This window comes from Typopeltis vanoorti, chromosome 11 (assembly GCF_054136105.1).
Source record: "Typopeltis vanoorti isolate ZY-2024b chromosome 11, IOZ_Tvanoo_1.0, whole genome shotgun sequence".
Classification (NCBI taxonomy): Eukaryota; Metazoa; Arthropoda; class Arachnida; order Uropygi; family Thelyphonidae; genus Typopeltis; species Typopeltis vanoorti.
Window position 1 is genome coordinate 34247226 of NC_143559.1, and position 19172 is coordinate 34266397.

The window sequence follows — 19172 nt, forward strand, 5'->3', positions numbered from 1 at the left end:
AGAAATGCCAGCATTTGTTGCAGATCACGTGAGTGTAATATTCAAACGAATTGTTGTAATCACGTGTTATACTCCAATAATGAATTGCAGATGCGTGTAGTTAACATCCTATTATTGAATATTTTTATTTTTCATATAAACTACTCAAATGTAATTTTTATACTGCATTTAAAAGAAAACCACCTGTTTATTTGTACGTATCTGTGATTAATTAATTTTTACGATATGCACATGCGTGGAGGGTGGAGAAAATATAGCGAAGACTGCTGCAACGCTTATTATTTATTTTATTTATATTTCGTGCTTTGTAATGAGGTCCAAAATTGCAGTTTTCAAAAGAAAAACGATCCAATTCTTTCTTCTCAATCTTCTACCCATCAACCATGCTAAAAAGTTTATCATTTCATTTTTAAAACAATTTCAACAAATAATAACAGCCTAAAGAAGAACAAAGTGACTCAGAAAATGGATTTAAATAAATCTGAAAATTTATGCAGTTCCTGTAACTTTCGCAACGTGTGTAGAGCATGTTCTACTTGCTAATATATTCGGCAGCTGTGCTCATAGAAATTCGTTAGCACGTCTTACGTGAGTCACTTTTCTAATAATATATTTTCCAGAAAGGCTCCACGTTAGTAACGGAAGAATAATGAAATGATTGCAGTAAAAAAACGCAAACGTAAAAAAAAAAAAAAAAAAAAAAAAAAAAAAAAAAAAAATTAACAAGCGATCACCGTGAGTGTGCGCGCGCGCAGAAAGAGAACCATCCTACGTTAAGCAAGTGCCTTCTATGAATTTTTATAATTATTTAAGTCTTCAACGTAGTCATTCAACTCCTAAATAAAAAAAAAAACCCTACAATATCTTAGCTGTAGATATTTTAATTGCGTCTATCATTAAGACAAAAAATAAATTAATTAAAATACGCACAGAACTCTCCTAATTCCATAGATATGTTAAGTGCTACCATGCAGTGACGTCATAAAATCCCTCCACCCCCCCCCATCCCTTTGACCTTTACGCAATACACCCACTCCTATACACAAGTAATAGACTAATACAAATGAACAAAATTGAAAGTCTGGCAAAGGCTTGCGCATGCGTGATCACAAATGCAACGAAAAGGGCGTATAATGTGCCAACTGTGGGAGGCTAGCGTCACCAGGCTACAGGATGACCCTATAAAACATAAAACAGTCGGTCGAAAGATACATGTGTTGTCGGTGCGGTATAACAGTACATTCACCACCCTCGCGTTCCTCCCCCAAGTATGGAGAAAACTAGATTATACCACAATGGAATGTTTGAATCCTGTATTACACGATCCTACTCTTGCAATTATTATCTTCTCATACGCATGGTTTGGTTCTGACCTATTCCCTCTATCTTGTATTCAGTTAAAAAAAAAACTTTCGGAAGATAACGCCATCCTTCCGCTAAAGTTTAATGACCTTTATACCATGTCGTACGTTATATACGAAAAGGACACATAATCATACATCAAAAGATAATTACCGAATGTGACACCAACATGGCTTTTTACATCTGAATCAACCCATCTGTTTATTACTATTATTATTATTACCAGCTGTGAATTTGTCAAAGAGTATTTGCAATTACCACAAAAATACTGTCGAAACAACTCTACAAACACATGTGTATTACACTTCCCGCTATGCGGGCGCGATTGTTCTATTGTGCCAACAATGGCACGCTGAGAATTATCTCCAATTGGTTCATTTTTTTAAATGCAAATTAACTCATTATCGTCTGCTCCAAAAAAGTCTGTTGTAATACAACAATTAACTTATGGACGTTTCTCTCTTGTCAGTTGATTAGATGCATCTGCATTGTTAAAAAAGCCATATTTTATTTACTGCAAGTATGGAAATAACAAGGTAAAAGTAATAAAAGAAAAAGGACAAACTAAGCAGATGTACAGAAGGAAAAGGAATTTAAATATTTAATAACTTTTTGTATTTATGCATCGATGCCTTGTTATAAGAGAAACAAAACCCCATCAACTGTACTCAACACGTACCTCTACCAACTACTACAATTGTAGTAGTAAGAAAGAATACATTATTTAGTTACCATCCAGCTGTATATACAATTCGGGAATACGCTAGTGAGTCTTACAGGAAAATAGACATTAAATACAGTTTTTTTTTTTTTTTTTTTCTTACAACGAATGTTGCAACAGTAGAATAATAATGTATCATCATACACATGCGCTCTCTTCCTGATGGCAAACGTTTCATTGTTTAGTCACTACGAGCATTGCAATAATAGGCTTCCTAGTCCTTGGCGAAGAACATTTTTCATTGAAAAAACAAGGCTGTCAGCTTTGCCAACCCGGTGTTTGTTATTGGAAATTTAATAGCGCTTTCGATAGGTGCAATAATCACCCCCCCCCCCATCTGAGTTTCCATGTTTACAATAGGAGAATACGTGTATTGAGGATCTAGATACAGTGGAGAGATTCTACTGAATGGCACTTATTTGAATTTCCTGTTCAGAGAAGTCTGAAAAGAATATGTCCTATTTAACCTTGATGTTAGGAAGAGCTGCATTCACATTTAGCTGGTTATTATATATTATATTATATTTGGGAGAATTCAAAACAGACACGAACTCGATTCTATTCATTGACTCAATTCCGCTGTTTTTATATATTTTTATATAATATAATAAAAAAACCAGGAAGCAACCTTAAAGACCAAATATGATTCTCTCCTTTTGCTGGTTAATCTCTCCAATACGTAATGTAGAAGCGCACCGGGTGATAAAAATCATCAATGCGTACAGCATGTTGTACAAATACTCTACTTTTTTTTTTTTTTACGTTATAGTAATAGGTGATTACTGAAATTTCTTAGTATGAAATAGTCAGAAGTATTTTTTTTCTTTTACTTTGACAGTTTTAATTATTATGAACGAGAAATCGGCCCTTTTTAACGTTTCAAATTGAAATTTATGCATGCATGATTTTTATCTTTGTTCATAAATTACCGGTTTGGATCGTTTTATATATAATATTAATATCCCCATTTCTCCTCTTCTTATAGCTTGAGATAAGCAAAGATAAAATTGCATGAGACAAACACTGAAATCAATTTTGTTACCGACAAACAGCACAAATAGTATGTCAAAGACTTAATGGGATTTGAACATGCAATGGCTTATAGCAAAAATACTGGTTTGGACCGACGTGAACTCAAATAGGATACTTCCCGCTAAGACAGGAAAAAAAAAAAAAATTAAATTATTGAAATGGCAATGCACTTTCAAATTATTTAAAAGTATTTTTTTTTTCTTATTAGTTTAAATGTGCATTAAAATATAACCCTAAAATTTGAGAGCGTGGACCAATGAACTCTGATTTTATAAACTCAGTTGACTATTTGAAGCTCTCCCTCAAAAACAAAAACAAAAAAAAAAAAAGTCCCCAAAAGTTTAACGCTATGAACTTATAAACAACAAAATAAATCGACAGGACATTCCCAATTCTGTGTCAAAGGTCACGTCCAATCAGTACATTCGGGCTTGATTCAATGAAAGGTCAACAGGAGGAGGGAAAGTCCCCCCCCCCACACCTTTTTTTTTTTTTTTTTGAATAACTGACCCACCATTGCGAGCTTTAAGTCCGCCACTATTGACCTTGACCCGAACAAAAGTCCCGTTTGGGTTTCCTTTGTGATGACCCCTTCTCTGTTTCGGGGATTGCCTTGTCACTCCTGCTGAACCAACACGTCTAAGATGGGATGTAAGAAAGAATCCAAGTAACTACCGAGTCGTCAATGCCTCCCCTTCCTATAGTGTCCTTATTTCTAGGAGAGATCGTGCAAGCTGTTGGACTCTTGTAGAAGAGAATACGATACAAAGAAACTGGATAAATGTCGTAAGGTAAAATATAACAAACGCAAATGTATTAATAAAAAAAAAGTAATAATTTACATTAATTCGATGTGAAAAGACCATTAAAAACGTGGGTGGAATTTGAATCATGATTCAGTTTTTGTTCGGCTGAATTGCATACAAATTTCACGCATGTTTTCCAGGGCCTAGTAACATATAATTATGCACTGGTACTTTTAAACAATAATTAGATCTCACATCAGTCGCTTAACAAAACAGCAAAAAAAAAAAAAAAAAATGCATTGTTGATCTCATGTGTTGTTTTAAAAGTACAAGCAACATGTACTGTTCAGACCATACGTACATGCCATACGTTCCAGTCGAAGAATGCATATCACTGTTAACGAGATAACATACAATTTCAATTGTTTTTTTTAATTAAGAAATTCTTTAATGCATAACAATACTTGAATAAATCTTGAGTCATCTGGAAGAATAAAACGTGATTCTCTTAAAAGCATTTGTTCGTACAGATATTTTAAATTGTAGCCGCTGTTACATAAGAGTTATTTCACCTGCTACAAGTTTAAAAAAAAAAAAAGGCAAACACGTTAATGAACTAGTATATTAGCCACAAGGCAGTGTAATTTAGACGACATAGATAGCGTTCAGTTACTCATAATTATTATTTTTTTTTGGCTAATCTTTCATTCATCAGCAGAATGTCGCCTACTCCATTTTTATCCCAATTAAAAGCGATAAAACTTTTTCTAAACGATGAGCAAGTTAATCCCAAAAGATTTGCAAGATCTCTTTCACTTGGAGAGAGAGAGAGAGAGAGAGAGAGAGAGAGGATGCGTTTTCTAATAAAACTTGTTTTCATTTAATGGTTTATACAACCAGAAAAAAAAAAAAAAAAAAAAAAAAAAAAAAAAAAAAAAAAACGGGTGAGGGGAGTGGACTGTCGTCAGATCATGTGATCCAGCCGGTTTCATTTGTGCCCTTAATGCCACGTGGAAGTGAAAGTACGAAGAACTGGTTTTTCAGTCAATGAGGAAAAAGTATTAAAACATTCAGGAGCTTTTTTTTTTTTTTTTGCTTTATAGGGTGCCAAAACCGAGAAATAACGAAGATACTCGTGAATGGGATGCAGCCCAATTAGGTCTATAATTGACGATGGTCACCGTAACCTACATCGAAGCGAATTTTTTTTCCAGTCCCAAAACGTAAAGACTGGCAGCAAATCGCCCTTAAAAAAAAAAAAAAATGTATAGTACAGCAAATCGCGTGATCATTGAAGAATGCATCCATTCTCTAATCCATATCCTGTGCGTGTCCGTTTAGGAAAGAGCGAGTCCCATCAAGCACGTACTAGAAGCGCTGACTAACAAAATATTGCAACAATTGCATCACCAATGAATAACATACCTTGTTGATAAACACATGTACAACTTGACTCTATCACTGTGTTTTGGATCGGAATTCCTAACGCCTTTCTCAACCCATAACTTTTCTTTTTTTTACGTGAAGCTAGGAACAGTTTCCATCATCATGATTGTTTCGGGAGCATACGCAGAACATTGTTGCCCGTACACTTGAATGTCCTTGATGTTTTGTTAATTTAAATATCTGTCTATACTGCCAAATTAAGTACCCTATTAATGCTAATTCTTGTCGGAAAGGGGTCAATATCCGTCCAAAACTTGTTTCTTATTTCCACTGCAGTTAAGAATATGATACGTTCAAGTAAAACTGGATTCACATCGCCATCGTAGCAGGTTCTTTAATTTATGGAAGGTGGGGGGGGGGGGGTAGAAATGCAAAACACTTTCGACAGAGTTACGCTCTATTGTCAACTGACTCTCAACAGCACGGTGTGGTATTAGATCCAACAGCGAGTTCAATTGTTGTTAGGCGATCAGTAACCACAAAAAGAACAATCTCAAATATACACTTTAACTCCTCCACGATATAATTAACACTGCTAACAACCATGTATCAAATAATAAAAAAAAATAATGAAAATAAAAACTAGACACACCTGTTCGCGAGAAAGAACCAAATCAGGTTCCGACTTCAAGGTCGTATGGCCTTAAGCAATTCTATAAACCTATAGATTTCGCCAAGACACTTCAAGGTTAGGGCCGACTGACACCATGCTTGTTTACCCACCCTATGAAGTTGGGCGTAACGCAAAACTAACACGCGGAGTGAGTGAAATCTTTCCCTCCTCTCAGAAAACTCCCTCTGCACCCCTCATATAAGACAATGGGATGCGCCATGCCTTGCACCAGCCACTGTAATGCAATTAATGTAGGGACACTCGTTAGTTAGGAAGCAAACTAAAACGCACCGGGCAAAAAAGGATGTTATTAACGAATCTTTTTATCCAATACAAGGACCAGAGTGAACACAACAAGGTCGCCAATTACTTGGAGAGTTATAGGTGGTTTCGAAATTGATTTGTGGCTTCGGGGTGACATTGACGTCATCGTTGTGTCAAGGAAGTGCAGCCCAGTTGAAATTTCTTAGTTTCCATATTTATTTAATTTATTTAATGTCACAATTAATTTCTGATGTATGAATATTGAAAAAAAAAATTAAATATGAGCTCTAGGTAACACAAGCTTCCGATACGACAGCGCCACCTATTATTTACAATTTACAAACTGCCATTAACTTGGCCGTAGTTGCGCAACAGGAACACGTGTCAAGTGAAATGTGAGAGAAGCAGTGGGATGGTGACGTCAGTTTTGCTGTATATCAGGTGGCACGCAGCAGTAGGTTTAGGCTGGTCCGTTGGTGAACTTCGGAGGAACTATTTTCTAAAGAAAATGAGCATGATGACGTCTGAAAGTATGGTCATCTTCAAAAGCAACAGGCGGAAATTGTCTTGTACAATTTTACCCCCTCCCTTCTTCCAACAAATAATAAATCGCATTTCTGGAACACCCACTGGATGGTTTGACCTGAAATATACTCTTAATCATCCTTTCACCGACAATACTTCACAGGGGCGATTACAAAAACTCTCGCACCCAGTGTACAAAAATAATATTCGAGTAGTGATGGATCGTACTGATTTAGTAAATCTTTTTTTTTTTTTTTTTTGGTTGTTGTTCAGCGTTGTAATACCTACCAAATTAAATCAAAGAAAAGGATGTGCCTTATTCTACTGTTCCAGGAAAATACAATTTTTTAATTTTATTTAAAAATGCTTTGATCACACAACAGGCTTAATAAAGTTTTGAAACAATTTTTTGTCGTAGAAAAATTTAAATATAAGTTTTTTTTTTTTCTTTATCTGGCGTATTTTTGTATAAACTGTTTCAGTGTGCGATCTATTTATAAAGAAAACATGTAACCACACGATCATTTTGTTCTGGATTCGGTACATGAGTTCATGCAAGAATCAATATTCGCAAAAGTATTTCATGGAGTATTTTCTGAATTTTATTTCAGATATCAGAGTTAGAAATATTTGGTTATTTCTTTCTTTTAGCACTTTTTTCTTGTTGTTAATGTCTAGCTGAACGAAATAATCCCACGGACAACTGCGATGCCACACTTCAATTGTATAATTCAAGCTATTTTTATTAAGAAAACCAAATAATTTTTAAAAACAATATCACATTACATTTTTTTTTATCATGGGGACAAACCAACACGAACGATTACTGTATAAAAATCAAACTTTACTTGTAATATTAGCAGATTTAGGCATCATAGAATTCAATAAAGTCGACTTCTATCACTTATCTTTTTCCCTCCATGGTAACTACAGAAACTGCCATTTATTATCGCAATTTATTTTTTACGTAGCCCGATAAGCAAAAACCTAGTCCCCCCCCCCGACCATTTAAGAGCATGCATATTGTCAGTGCCCTATTAAGTATGCCATTAGCCTCCGATGACCGAATATACTACTAATCCTATTTCGATCAAGGATGGCATACTATTTTCATACGGTGTGTGTTCTAGTTGACCGTGCGGAACAAACAAAAATATCAATTTCAATCATGTGACCATCAATGCAAAACATTGTGCATACACATTCAGGAAAAAAGGTTTCAAATTGCAATCCCCCCCCCCTTCTGTTTCAAAAATACGTTGAATTTGTAATAAATATATTTATATATTTATATACAACTTCAAAAATCCATATCATTAAACATGGAAATTTCAAATTTAATCATAAAATACAACGCTATCTCTCTGCGTTTGCTTTTTGAGTATGCGCAGTTGAGAGTCGGGGAAGAAAAGCCCGTTGGCTTCTAACAGTCATGCGCAGTGATGGAAACTACAGTAAGAGGCGTCTACCATGAAAAGCACTGTTGGTGAGGAAATGTTGGAAACAGCAGCAGCAGAACGCCACACTTGTTCTGGAAGTAGCGATAAAACAGGTGTTTTTCTTTTTCCCCAAACGCATCACACGAGACATGACATCATACTCGAACGAATGCATAAAAAAAATCAGTCTTCTAAAGAAGATACAAAATCAGATGTTTTTTTTTTTAAAATCACCAATAGACGTTTAAAATATTTACCAAAAAAACATACCTACCTGTAGTCCAGCATTTACAACACTTAAAAATGATTTTTAATGTTTTTTTTTTTTTTTTGTTATTTACAAAAATGGATTCAGTATGTGGTTTAAGTCTAGAAATTTGTATATAAACGTGTAACTTAAATTATTTTTCGAAAATAAAAATAATAAAATGAGAAAGCAACTCAAAGTATGTAGAATTTTGGATTATTGTGTGAGTAGAGGATTGGGTTCTAATAACAACAAGGACAACAAATTTTAAAACAGCAAATATACTGTATTTTCAGTTTTTCAAAACATCTTGTTTGAATACAAAGATGCCCTTGATTTTTAGCATACTTTTATGCACACTGTGCACAGCAAACAATATCGTATACGGGCAAACATACATTTCATCACTAAGGAATGTGGTCTATCTTCCTTCTGGTTTTATTTATTTATTTAACAATGACTATAATGTACAATAATAATAAAAAAATAAAGGGATAAGATGTGGTCCCACTAATATGGAAACACGATAAGGCACCATGATATATATCTATATATATCTTACTGCCAAATTGGCAGAAATATAAAACGGAAAAAGAAATTAATAAATCACATTTTTTTTTTTATTATCTAGTGGTTAACAATTTTGAATACACCACAGTAATAAGATAGGCACTAAACATCATCCCCATTTGTGACAAACTCCTATTTTTTTTTTCTCTTTTCCTTGCTAGCCCGAATACCTTTTTCGTCTTTGGTGGCCTCTCATTCACGCACTCACACACACACTATAATTTATTAAAATAAGCTATGTTCACATACCACGTCAATGTTAAATATGAGCATTTAGACATCTTTATTCACTTACGGCATAGTTTAAAATAAATAAGTTATTTAAATATATGACAGATGGTCCTGCTACTCTAAGTATGGCTAGACAACTGGACAGTGCTGCTAGAGTTGACTCAATAGGGTTAACTTTTGACCCTTCGTCTCATCTTTTTTTTTTTTTTTTTACTACTTCTTCTCCGGCACTGATGAATTAATATCTTCATTTTTAGGCCTATAATAAGGCCTCATGTAGCAGGCTCTCCAGTGCAAAATACTAGTAAAGGGAGGTACCACTTGAGTCGTATGTACTGGATACTAATCAAGGCGTACACCTCCACATTCTTACCACATCTTGTGGTCTTTGTCTGATTTCCAATTCAGGCGCTTAATGAACTAGTTTACAATGCAATTGAAATAAATATATGAAAGCCTAAACGCAAATCAGCATATTAAACTGACTTGCACACTGGCAATAACCGAGTTTTTATAAATAGCTAGCGAGACATACTATATCGTTAATTGTACATAGTTTACAAAGGGAACAAACAAAACTATGGCCTGCAATGATTAAAAGCATTACAAAAATGGAACTGGACATGTAGTGTATATATATAATGCATGGTCCCTGGCTATCAATAATATATCTATATATATTTATATATATATTGAGCGTTTCTGATTTTTTTTTAAAGCCTTGACTTCTACTTAGAAGTTAAGACAATTATAAAAAAAGTCAATATTTAAGGCCCATTTGGCGATTGGTTGAAATGATTTTAATCATAGTCATCTCTGGTGGACAGGCTACTGAAGATAGGAAGGCGGGGTAAACCTTTGCTGGCTTCTAGATTGCAGGATATAGGTACAGCTGAAGGAGTAGTAGTATTTCTTCCCACTTTAAGGCACTCGAGTTCAGGTGACCCCACCAAGGATTCCACGGGAGAAGGAGGAGAGGCATCTATTCCAGCGACGGTGAAGAAGCCAACATTGCTATCCACATACAGCTCGTTAGTAACTGGAATGTCCTGTCCATTTATCCCCATGGGATTCAGGCTTGGCTGGGAACCCCCAAATGTTGGAAGGCCATGGATAGGCTGCTTATATGGCTGCATGACCGTGGAAAATTCTGGAGCGAAAGCCAATATCTTGGTGATGTTTGAATTTGGAGTTTGTGGATTTGGCGAATAGTTAGGAAATGGATCGTCGGCAAAAAAACTGTTCAGGGAAGTGGGGCTTCCACTTAAGCTGGACGGAGGTGAAAGATCGCCAGCAGAGCCCAAGCTGAAACTGCCGATGGACAGTGCTTTTGGTCGAGGAGTTGCAGGGGTAGGAGCGGAGGTCCTGTTGGGGGTCGCGTTCTCGTTGCTGTAGACTTTCAGCTGTGCTAGGCTACTAATCAGACTTTTCCTGGATTCTTCGCTGTTGTGGATGAAATGACAGCGCGGACCGTAAGGGCAGAATCCCGTGCTATGGAAGGTGCGGCATAATTCCGTCTTGTATTTGGGATGTCTGGCCAGTGTGCGTAATTCTTGGATCCCATGCGCGAATTGGCACTTCTCACCATACTTGCAGGAGCCGTTTTCTTCGAACGGTCGACAAAGCTCTGTCTTGTACCGACTGGAGTTCAGCTGGTTGGGTCTAGGCTGGGCGTTCATGTTGTTATTGCTATTATTGTTATTGCTACTACTGGTGTTGTTGTTGTTCTTGTCAACGGGCTCGCTCATGCTCCTGTCCAATTTCCGATGCTGTTCCCTTCCACCAGGAGACAGAGAACCCAAAGATGGCATCGTGGAAAGTGCGGGGATCGCCGATCCTCTTACAGACTGGTGATGGAGACACGACTTAGGGGATGGTGGGCTCGAAGTCAACATTGTAGTGCTGACGGAATTCCGCCGCTGTCCGATGGGAATCACCGATGATCCTACGGCCTTCCTGTCCGGCGGGAAAAGACCTTTGTGCGTCGAAGAGATGGACTGAAAAGAAAGACAAAAATGTAACACATTGAGTGGTCTAAAATCTTAGCGCTAAATATTATAAGCAGTGATTAGTTGCTAGCATAAAATTCTGAAGTCTGCATACACAATAATTGAACGAGTAAAGTTAAAATCACAAGCAGTGAGCGCGAATCAAATTCATTTGTAATCAACCTACTATTTTATACTTTAATATATCAGTTTTCTTAATACTTATTTTTTTCCCGGATATCCCATATTTTTATGCGTTCCGCATAAATGCGTGCTGAACACAGGATTATTATTACATTTGACAAACTCATTTCTCAACTGCGATGAGTTTCTCTTACACGACGAAATATACGCGAAAAGTGGTAAATATCACTCGCAAAAAGAAATCAGAAAACGGTATTTTTAATCCGTGCCTGTATCCAATAAAAGTCATGTGACAAAAAAAGGCATCTCTGTATGTGATCAGCTAACTGGTGCTTAGTTGAAACACATCCTTACAAGTCTTCCCCAAATCAGCCGATGAAAGCAGTCATTTTGTAATAGAGATTTACGATGCGTAATTACCTACAACAAATTTAGCATCTTATCGTTAAAAAATAATACGCCAAGAACTAATTCATGTTTTTTCATAGCTACGCATATTAATTATTGACACAACTCGGAGACTAGTTAATTTAAGGGATATAAACAGCTATTTCGGTTTAATCTGACACATTAATTCACAAACTAAAGTGTATATAAATTAAGTAATAAATGCATATGTTACCTTAAGTGTCATTTTACCAGCGAGTACTCAATTTGATTTGTCACGCCGAGAATCAAACATGGATTTTTTCCCCATCCATCACACACAAAAAATTCGGCAGAGAACCCCCCCCCCCCAATTAAAAGACAAAAATACTATGATGATGGAGGATTAAGTTATGTAGTAGGTGGGTGTAAAGTGTGTCCTCAAAGCAATAAGCCCTTGGAAGTGTCAGGTAATAATAATTCTATTTATGCACATTAACTTCAAAACTGTGTTAAGAATATTAAGGTTTGGGAAATCGTGCCCTGATATAAATCATTTGCTAATACTCATCCTCAAGAGACGCACAGATAGTATTACCTGAGTTACTACTAATATTTTAAATGACGTACTTGAAAAATTCAAGTGTAAGTAACAAAATAACTGAAATACTAATTTTTATGTGTAATTTTTTTTGGTTCTTACTTAGTCTTAAATATATTTAACCGAACACTGATGAAACAGGGCCAAACAAAGGCAGGAAAAAGGGAAAAAAAAATTAAAAGAAAAGAGTGACGAGGGGTTAGTTTATAGCGAAGTCAACTCATGTTTATTGAGCAATTTTCTATAACTTCGAAAGCGCTCAACAACATGAGTTGATTACTGTATTATTAAGCACTGTAATACATACCGTAGCTAAATGGCCTTTTTGCATTAATAGTTTCACTGGCTGACAAATTGTTAATTTTCATCATTCATCGACCGGAAAAACCTCTGAATAATACGTTAGTGTTATTCAAAGGTTAAATAACAAGTTTTTAATTTAAATTTATATATAAACATTTATGAAATTTAACAAAAAGGAAAGTATAGTTAAAATATTTTCGAGGTAGGAAGCACCAATCTTTCTCCAAGTATTTTGGCGCTATAAGGCAACAGATTTTAGTTTTGACATTCCAATGTATAGTTTATATAGATTAGTTATGCACATTAAAGAATTTTTTAAAGGAAAAATCAACTTTCCAACAACAAAAGAAACTGAAAAGTTGTCATTGTAGCAGTATGTAACTCTTCCCCCTTTCTCCTATAAGACACTGAACGTCATCAGTGAAAGGAGGCAACATGCGGCTTTCCCACCGAGAAAAGAATTCTTCTTTCTAGTAGATAATATCATGAAAATTCTAGAAAAGTTGGTGCAATTAGTTTATAAATAAACATTACTATCGGAAACAAAACGTGTTTGGATAAATCAAAGTTCAATTTACAAGTTATTACATTAATCAGATCGCACTTCTTATTGAGCAAAACTAAATAGTTGAAAATTGATCATTTATTTTATTTCTTTTTTTTAATTAAAATATACATTTCTCACAGGCCTTTAAAATTCTTATAAAATGCGTGATATTTTCTAATACCAATGTACTTTTATTTTAACAGCAGATGTGAACATTAAAACACACACCAAATTGATCGCAATATTATTTTTACAGGATTTTTCATATTTTGCAAAGCTATCTCTGAGAGGGCGCTTCTGTTATTCCGAAAACCAAACGCCATTACTCTGGTGAATTCAGCTAATCGCTGAAATGGTTTGTTTAAAAATCGACTTCTGATACTCAAAACAAGTTAATTTTTATTATTTTCTTTAACAAAAGAATCAATTCGTTTCACACTAATAAGTCTGATTTGTCGTAAATTTAATTATTGAATATGTAATCGTAAAGCATGTCATCTGCATGAACTAAAACGAACTTCATAGTTTCCCAGGAAATATTTTGAATAATGGATGCGATCTGTATTTAAGTACAGATCGCATCCATTATTCGAAATACAAGCTGCAATAAATTTTACACATCCAATTTGCTTGAGGAGTTCAGGTACGTTAATCGGTGGGTGTTATCCAACAACCACCGACGAATTAATGTATTAATACACAACTGTATATCATAAAAATAGCAGCAAAAATATGGTGGAATCATGTAATAACAATATAAATATTAATCAGATGTTGCGCGCTTTTTTTATTTTTGACATATACCGCAGATCAGGAAGAAAAATTAAATTCACGAGATTCACTGTCATAATTTCGAGTTTTTATTATTTTTTGGAGGATATACAGTGCTCCTCATGGCTAATCGCTATAAATTAAAGGCAATCCTTTTGCTCTGCCAATTCCAATCCCTTTCTTTTCCTAGTGATATTTTCTTTCCTGTACGTGGCCGAGTGAAGGCCGGTGTTTATTAGCCAACACCCACGAGCACCTGTTCTTACTATGTGGCAGGTACCGGCGTCATTCACATATTGCTGCGTGTTCTTTTTCCTGCAACACGATGCATGAGTCACGTCGCAAAGTAATGATCGTTGAAAAGCCTAACTGACGTCCGCTGTGTACATCTCAAATGCCATCTTCGTACCATACGACTCTCGTATTCTGATTTCAATGAAAGGGTGTTCTGCTCAAGTTACTTTCGGTCGAATATCGTCCAGTTATGGAATTAAAAAAAAAAAAATCACTCAAAACAAATGTGCACAACTAAATGCAAGTTTATCAAAATCTACGATTCCATCGGCAGGAATAGTTTCCTAACAAAATGCGGAGATTACCAAACTGTGTGTGTGTGGGGGGGTCTCCAAATAGGCGAACTTTCTTTGCATTGGCCAAGTTCCAAAGGAAAGACTGCACTCATCCCGCTTATATTAATTCTAATGCTGTTCTCGCTTGTCCAACTTTGTTCAAACAGTAATAAATGTCAATTAAAACTACAACAACAAACTTGATACAGCAGCGATTTGTCAATGCTCAATATATTAAGCTCAAACTACGATAAATGCGGTAACACCAATTCAAATAATTCAAGCAATCTCATTTTGAACACTATTTCAGTTAAAACTTACAAAAAGCAGTTGCTACGAGTCTTGTAAGAAAGGAAAGGTAAAATCTAAAAGAAAGTTTAAAAGTTTACAAGTCAGGAAAGCTCAAGTCTAAAATAATAATAAAGGATTTGAATACGGCTTAGTGACTACATGAATGTTATCTGAATTTCTTTGGATGTAAAAAAATCTTGGAATGAAAACTCGCCCCAACTATGCTATGCGAGTTCTTGACGAAAATACATTTTCAAAATAAAAATACGCGAAAAAAATAAAACAAAAATTTGAATAAGCAATCACTCGCGTAATACTTCTCAATATACAACATAAATAATTAAACACATTTTTAAATTTGATAATCTGCATTTGACAAAATGGTCCCGATCTGCAAAGAGATTTTTTTTTTTTTTTGCAACTAAAAACATATACAGGATGCATTCAAGGTCAACGGTTATTTTAAATCAATAATAAATTTTAGTTTGAACAATGTAAAATGCAATTAAAAGCGAAAGGTTTAGTTGAAGTAGCACCACACACTTGGGATCAACGAAACTGTACGACGTTGCACCCATCCCAACGAATATTCGGATTCCACTTTTGCAGGAAAAAAAAAGTGCATCGTTGACAAATAACTTCACATTTCGGCCTGCGACGTCTTGAAGCCACACTTGGAGTGCATCCGCCACCCACTTGTTGCCAGCCGGGTAAGATAAACCACCACTCAGACTATCGGCTGACCTAGATTGGGGTTGTTAGCGCCAGAAGGGTGCGATAAAAACGGAGATTGCAATTTTGGAAGCACCATGGCAATAAGAGATTTCTGATGAAAATACGCATCACACACTTACCTTCCCAAATCCATCCGTATCAAAGTAACCCGTCAATACGACCGTAGACATTGCCACTGAGCACTAGAACCTTACGCCTGTTCACCACGGGTGTGCTGGCTACTACCCCACTGGCCCAACTTTTCTAGGTTCTCGGCACAGCGATAACAAACATGACGTACACCTTTGTGGGAGGAGCGCTACCAGAACGGACCAATCCCAGAGAAGCAGTCGAAAGCTTATTACAGCTGTAGCACATGACCTCGCGTGAATCAGCAAAGTCTCGTTCAACACGAGATTGGTGAGAGAGAGGGAGAACAAGGACTGAATACATATTGAAGGTTTTTACTAGAAAAATCAGGAGATGCAAACTGAAGTTGGAAGACTAGGGAGTGTGGATGGAACGCAACTGAGAGACAAATGAACAGTTATCATAACTATTATTAAATGAGCATATTGAGTGGTCTTAATAATAATAGGTCAAACGCGCTAAAACTGAATGTGAGTATAGTAAAGGGTCTTCAAACGCAAGTATATAAATACCTAACTTTCCAATAGCCAATGAATATTGACCAGCGAGGCTTATGGAAGTCTCTCTTTCCGATATTAATGCTACTCAGGGAAAAACACGACTGTTAATAATAATTATTTATTTTTCTATTATATTTTTGAATATGGCGTTGTCAAAATGAATGCGCACGGATGTCTGAAATTCTTGAATTTCTTCCGCAATTCACCGCTTCCCACCTGACCTTATTCTTTCCTTAGAAATTAGTTCGGAACCCCGTGCTCATTGTGTGCAATCCGTCGAGCCCCCAGCGGTGGAAAAGAAGCTGAGGAACGCCATTCTTTCAGTCCCCGATCCCCTCGATTTCACCGCCGAGTTCTGCTACGAACACGTGCGCCTAAAAGATTTGTTTGCGCCAGGGACGGGTCACGTGATCCTCCCCGAGAGAGAGAGAGAGCTCCGCTTTACTGCTTCGAGGAGTGCAGAGCGGTGGCGCCGAGAGAGGCGTGGGAAAGTGCAAGCAGATGTTCGTGTAAGGTGGCTCGTGAGCATGTGCTTTGTCCCGCGCTCTGGCCTTGGTGAAGTACGTGATCATTGGAAACTGCCAAGTGTGAGCCCTGCCTGTGAAATGTCTTCGCTGCGAAGTGGAGTGCTGGGGAGGGGAGACTCTTTGGATTTCCTTTTGGAGTGTCGTGATTAGGGTAGGAATCTCCCTTTTTTTCTCCCCCCTTCCCGCTCTGCACACTCCGGTGGTAGATCAAAGAAAGGATTGAAGACGGGCCAAAAAAAAAAAAAAAAAAAAAAAAAATCAATTTACTGAATGGCAGAATAAAAACGTACACAAGGGGGTTAAGTTCAGTGTGTCAAGTTCGATGGAACTTTTATCCATTTGTGGCTGCACAAACCGTGTTAGATGGCGACCAACAGCTGGATTAAGACCTCGCGCGCGCACACACACTCTCTCTCTCTTTTCACCACCAAATTGGTGTTCGTTAATTACCGGCTATCGTGTACAAATCTAGCACGCAATCAGCGCATAGAGAACGACTGACGTCCAATGGATTGTCGTCAATTTTTTGAAATAGGCGTAAAACAATTAACCGCCGGACATTGCTGTTAAATCGGTCCCCCGTAAGTGCAGCTCACCTACTCAAGTCGTTTCCCCACTTTATTGCTCCAACGAGCGCTCTCGCAACCAAAGCACGTCTTCGCTCAACCTTTCGACCAGCCATACTCGGATGGCACAATAAAAGAGAGCTTACAACACGAAGGAACACTCCACTCTCTCTCTCGTTTTATTTGTTGCAATCACTTTTACGTTTCTTCAGGGCGATCGCAAGAATGTGACTTACGTAAAAAGATTACGGCACATACATTGACCAATTTTGGCTCATAAATCGTTTATTTGATCAAACCCATTATGTTGGCTGGTGCTTTGGGAAGAAAGCCATTCATCCATTGATGTTCATGCATATTGGAAACAATATGCACGTGATATACTGAAGATCCTCTCCTTCTCTTTGTTCTATAGAAAACATAGTTTAAACGATTTTTCTACGGTTGTTGTATCTTAAGTATTTAAGCAAGACGAGCTCAGGAACTTGTTGTATAATTCCCAAGAACCACTGGGATATGCAGTTGTATGATCATCAGCCGGATAACTGTCCCAGTTTTCGCTACTTGGCTTCATTCTTGAGACCGGCTAATTTCACGCCATTTCCTTGTGCCTAACACGTAATGGATGAAGTCCTACATTTTACCAATTTTATTTAACCACTGCTAAGGCTTCCTATGGATACCGTCACAAGTTGATCATGTTTACGTTGAAAAGATGACTACCAACGAGTGTAAAAACGTATTTATTTTAGTCGAGGGTTTGCTAACATTAAATAAACCGCGACCTCCAATGAAAGAGTACACATCCATTGATTCCACGCTAAATGAAAATCTCAGGGATTTTTTATGTTCTCCTTTTGCTCACGATAAGATTGGAATCTTGAGTTTTCATTAAATGGACGATGGCAGTGGAGTGTTTTGAACACAATCTGAAGGCACGTACAGGTCCACGCACTTTAAGGTGTCAGTTTACATAAAAAGAATTTTAATTTATGTATTAGGGGCGCAACGACCTTCAAGAACCTTCGCGAAGAACTTTCTTTCATCATCTACATGTCGGCCAAAGGCTCAACGAAAATTTATGTGCAACTCAAGTTCACGCGAACCCTCATAACTGCTGTTCTGCATGTCTTTCTGCTATTCTAAATCGCGAAGCTCATCTCTACTTTTTTTTTTTTTTTAGCCGAGTCATTTGGTTTCTGCGGGCATTTCCTTACGCTTGGACAAACTGAAGTTTTAATATGTAAGAACAAGAATCTCACCTCGTTGTTATTATTCAGGATGGGACAAGGAATTTCACTTCTATTCGATGTTATACTGCCAATTCAGTATTTGTTGGACGTTTTGTTTCAACTAAAACACCCAATACCTTTACATTTACGACTACATGACATTCTTCCCAACACAGTGAGACGCGAAATTGAAAGATACCGCACACTCCGATTCAGCGCTGGGTGTCCGTTTACTTCTTATATTTCGTTCAACGTTCAACATCTCTCAGCAAATATAGCCTAACTCTATCGTTACTTAACTGCATTGTTTAGGACATTCAATCATTATTTTCGAATTATAAACAAACCTGACTTGCTTACCTCTTGTCTTTGTAGTACCCTCACACCGGTTGGCATTATTGCAAACGTACATTGAAAAGTTTCAAGACTAGTGATACGAACGAGTCTAAAAACATCGCATAAATAACAATGTTTGTTTACGGCGCATTTGTGGCGCCATCTATCGATAAGTAGTTTAAAATATAACAGATTTTTATAATGCTTTGTAGACACATCAGGAGTTATTATCGTTATAAAACATCAAAAATATTGGCACGTTATTTATAACAATGTCTCCTACAGAGAGAAATCTAGGAGTTTGGCTACAAAAATAGGAAACACCGGAATGCTGTCATTCATGGTAGACTCAATCCGTATTAAGCGGGTTT

General features: G+C 36.7%; 1 protein-coding gene across 4 annotated transcripts in view; it reads right to left on the reverse strand.

The window, feature by feature from the left end:
- Positions 1–8660: 8660 nt before the first annotated feature.
- Positions 8661–19172, reverse strand: part of LOC150101430 (testis-expressed protein 47-like) — a 360248-nt gene continuing 349736 nt past the window's right edge. The window contains exons 1-2 of one of the 4 annotated variants that reach the window (XM_090400897.1): positions 18826–18879; positions 8661–11193 (exon numbers count right to left, since the gene is read on the reverse strand). In XM_090400897.1, the coding sequence (XP_090257023.1) occupies positions 9997–11193; positions 18826–18861 (1233 nt within the window). In that variant the 5' untranslated portion in view covers positions 18862–18879 and the 3' untranslated portion in view covers positions 8661–9996. Of the gene's footprint in view, positions 11194–15319; positions 15555–15630; positions 15775–18825; positions 18880–19172 lie in introns of those variants that run through there. The other 3 variants (XM_090400896.1, XM_090400898.1, XM_090400900.1) reach the window with 3 other exon arrangements.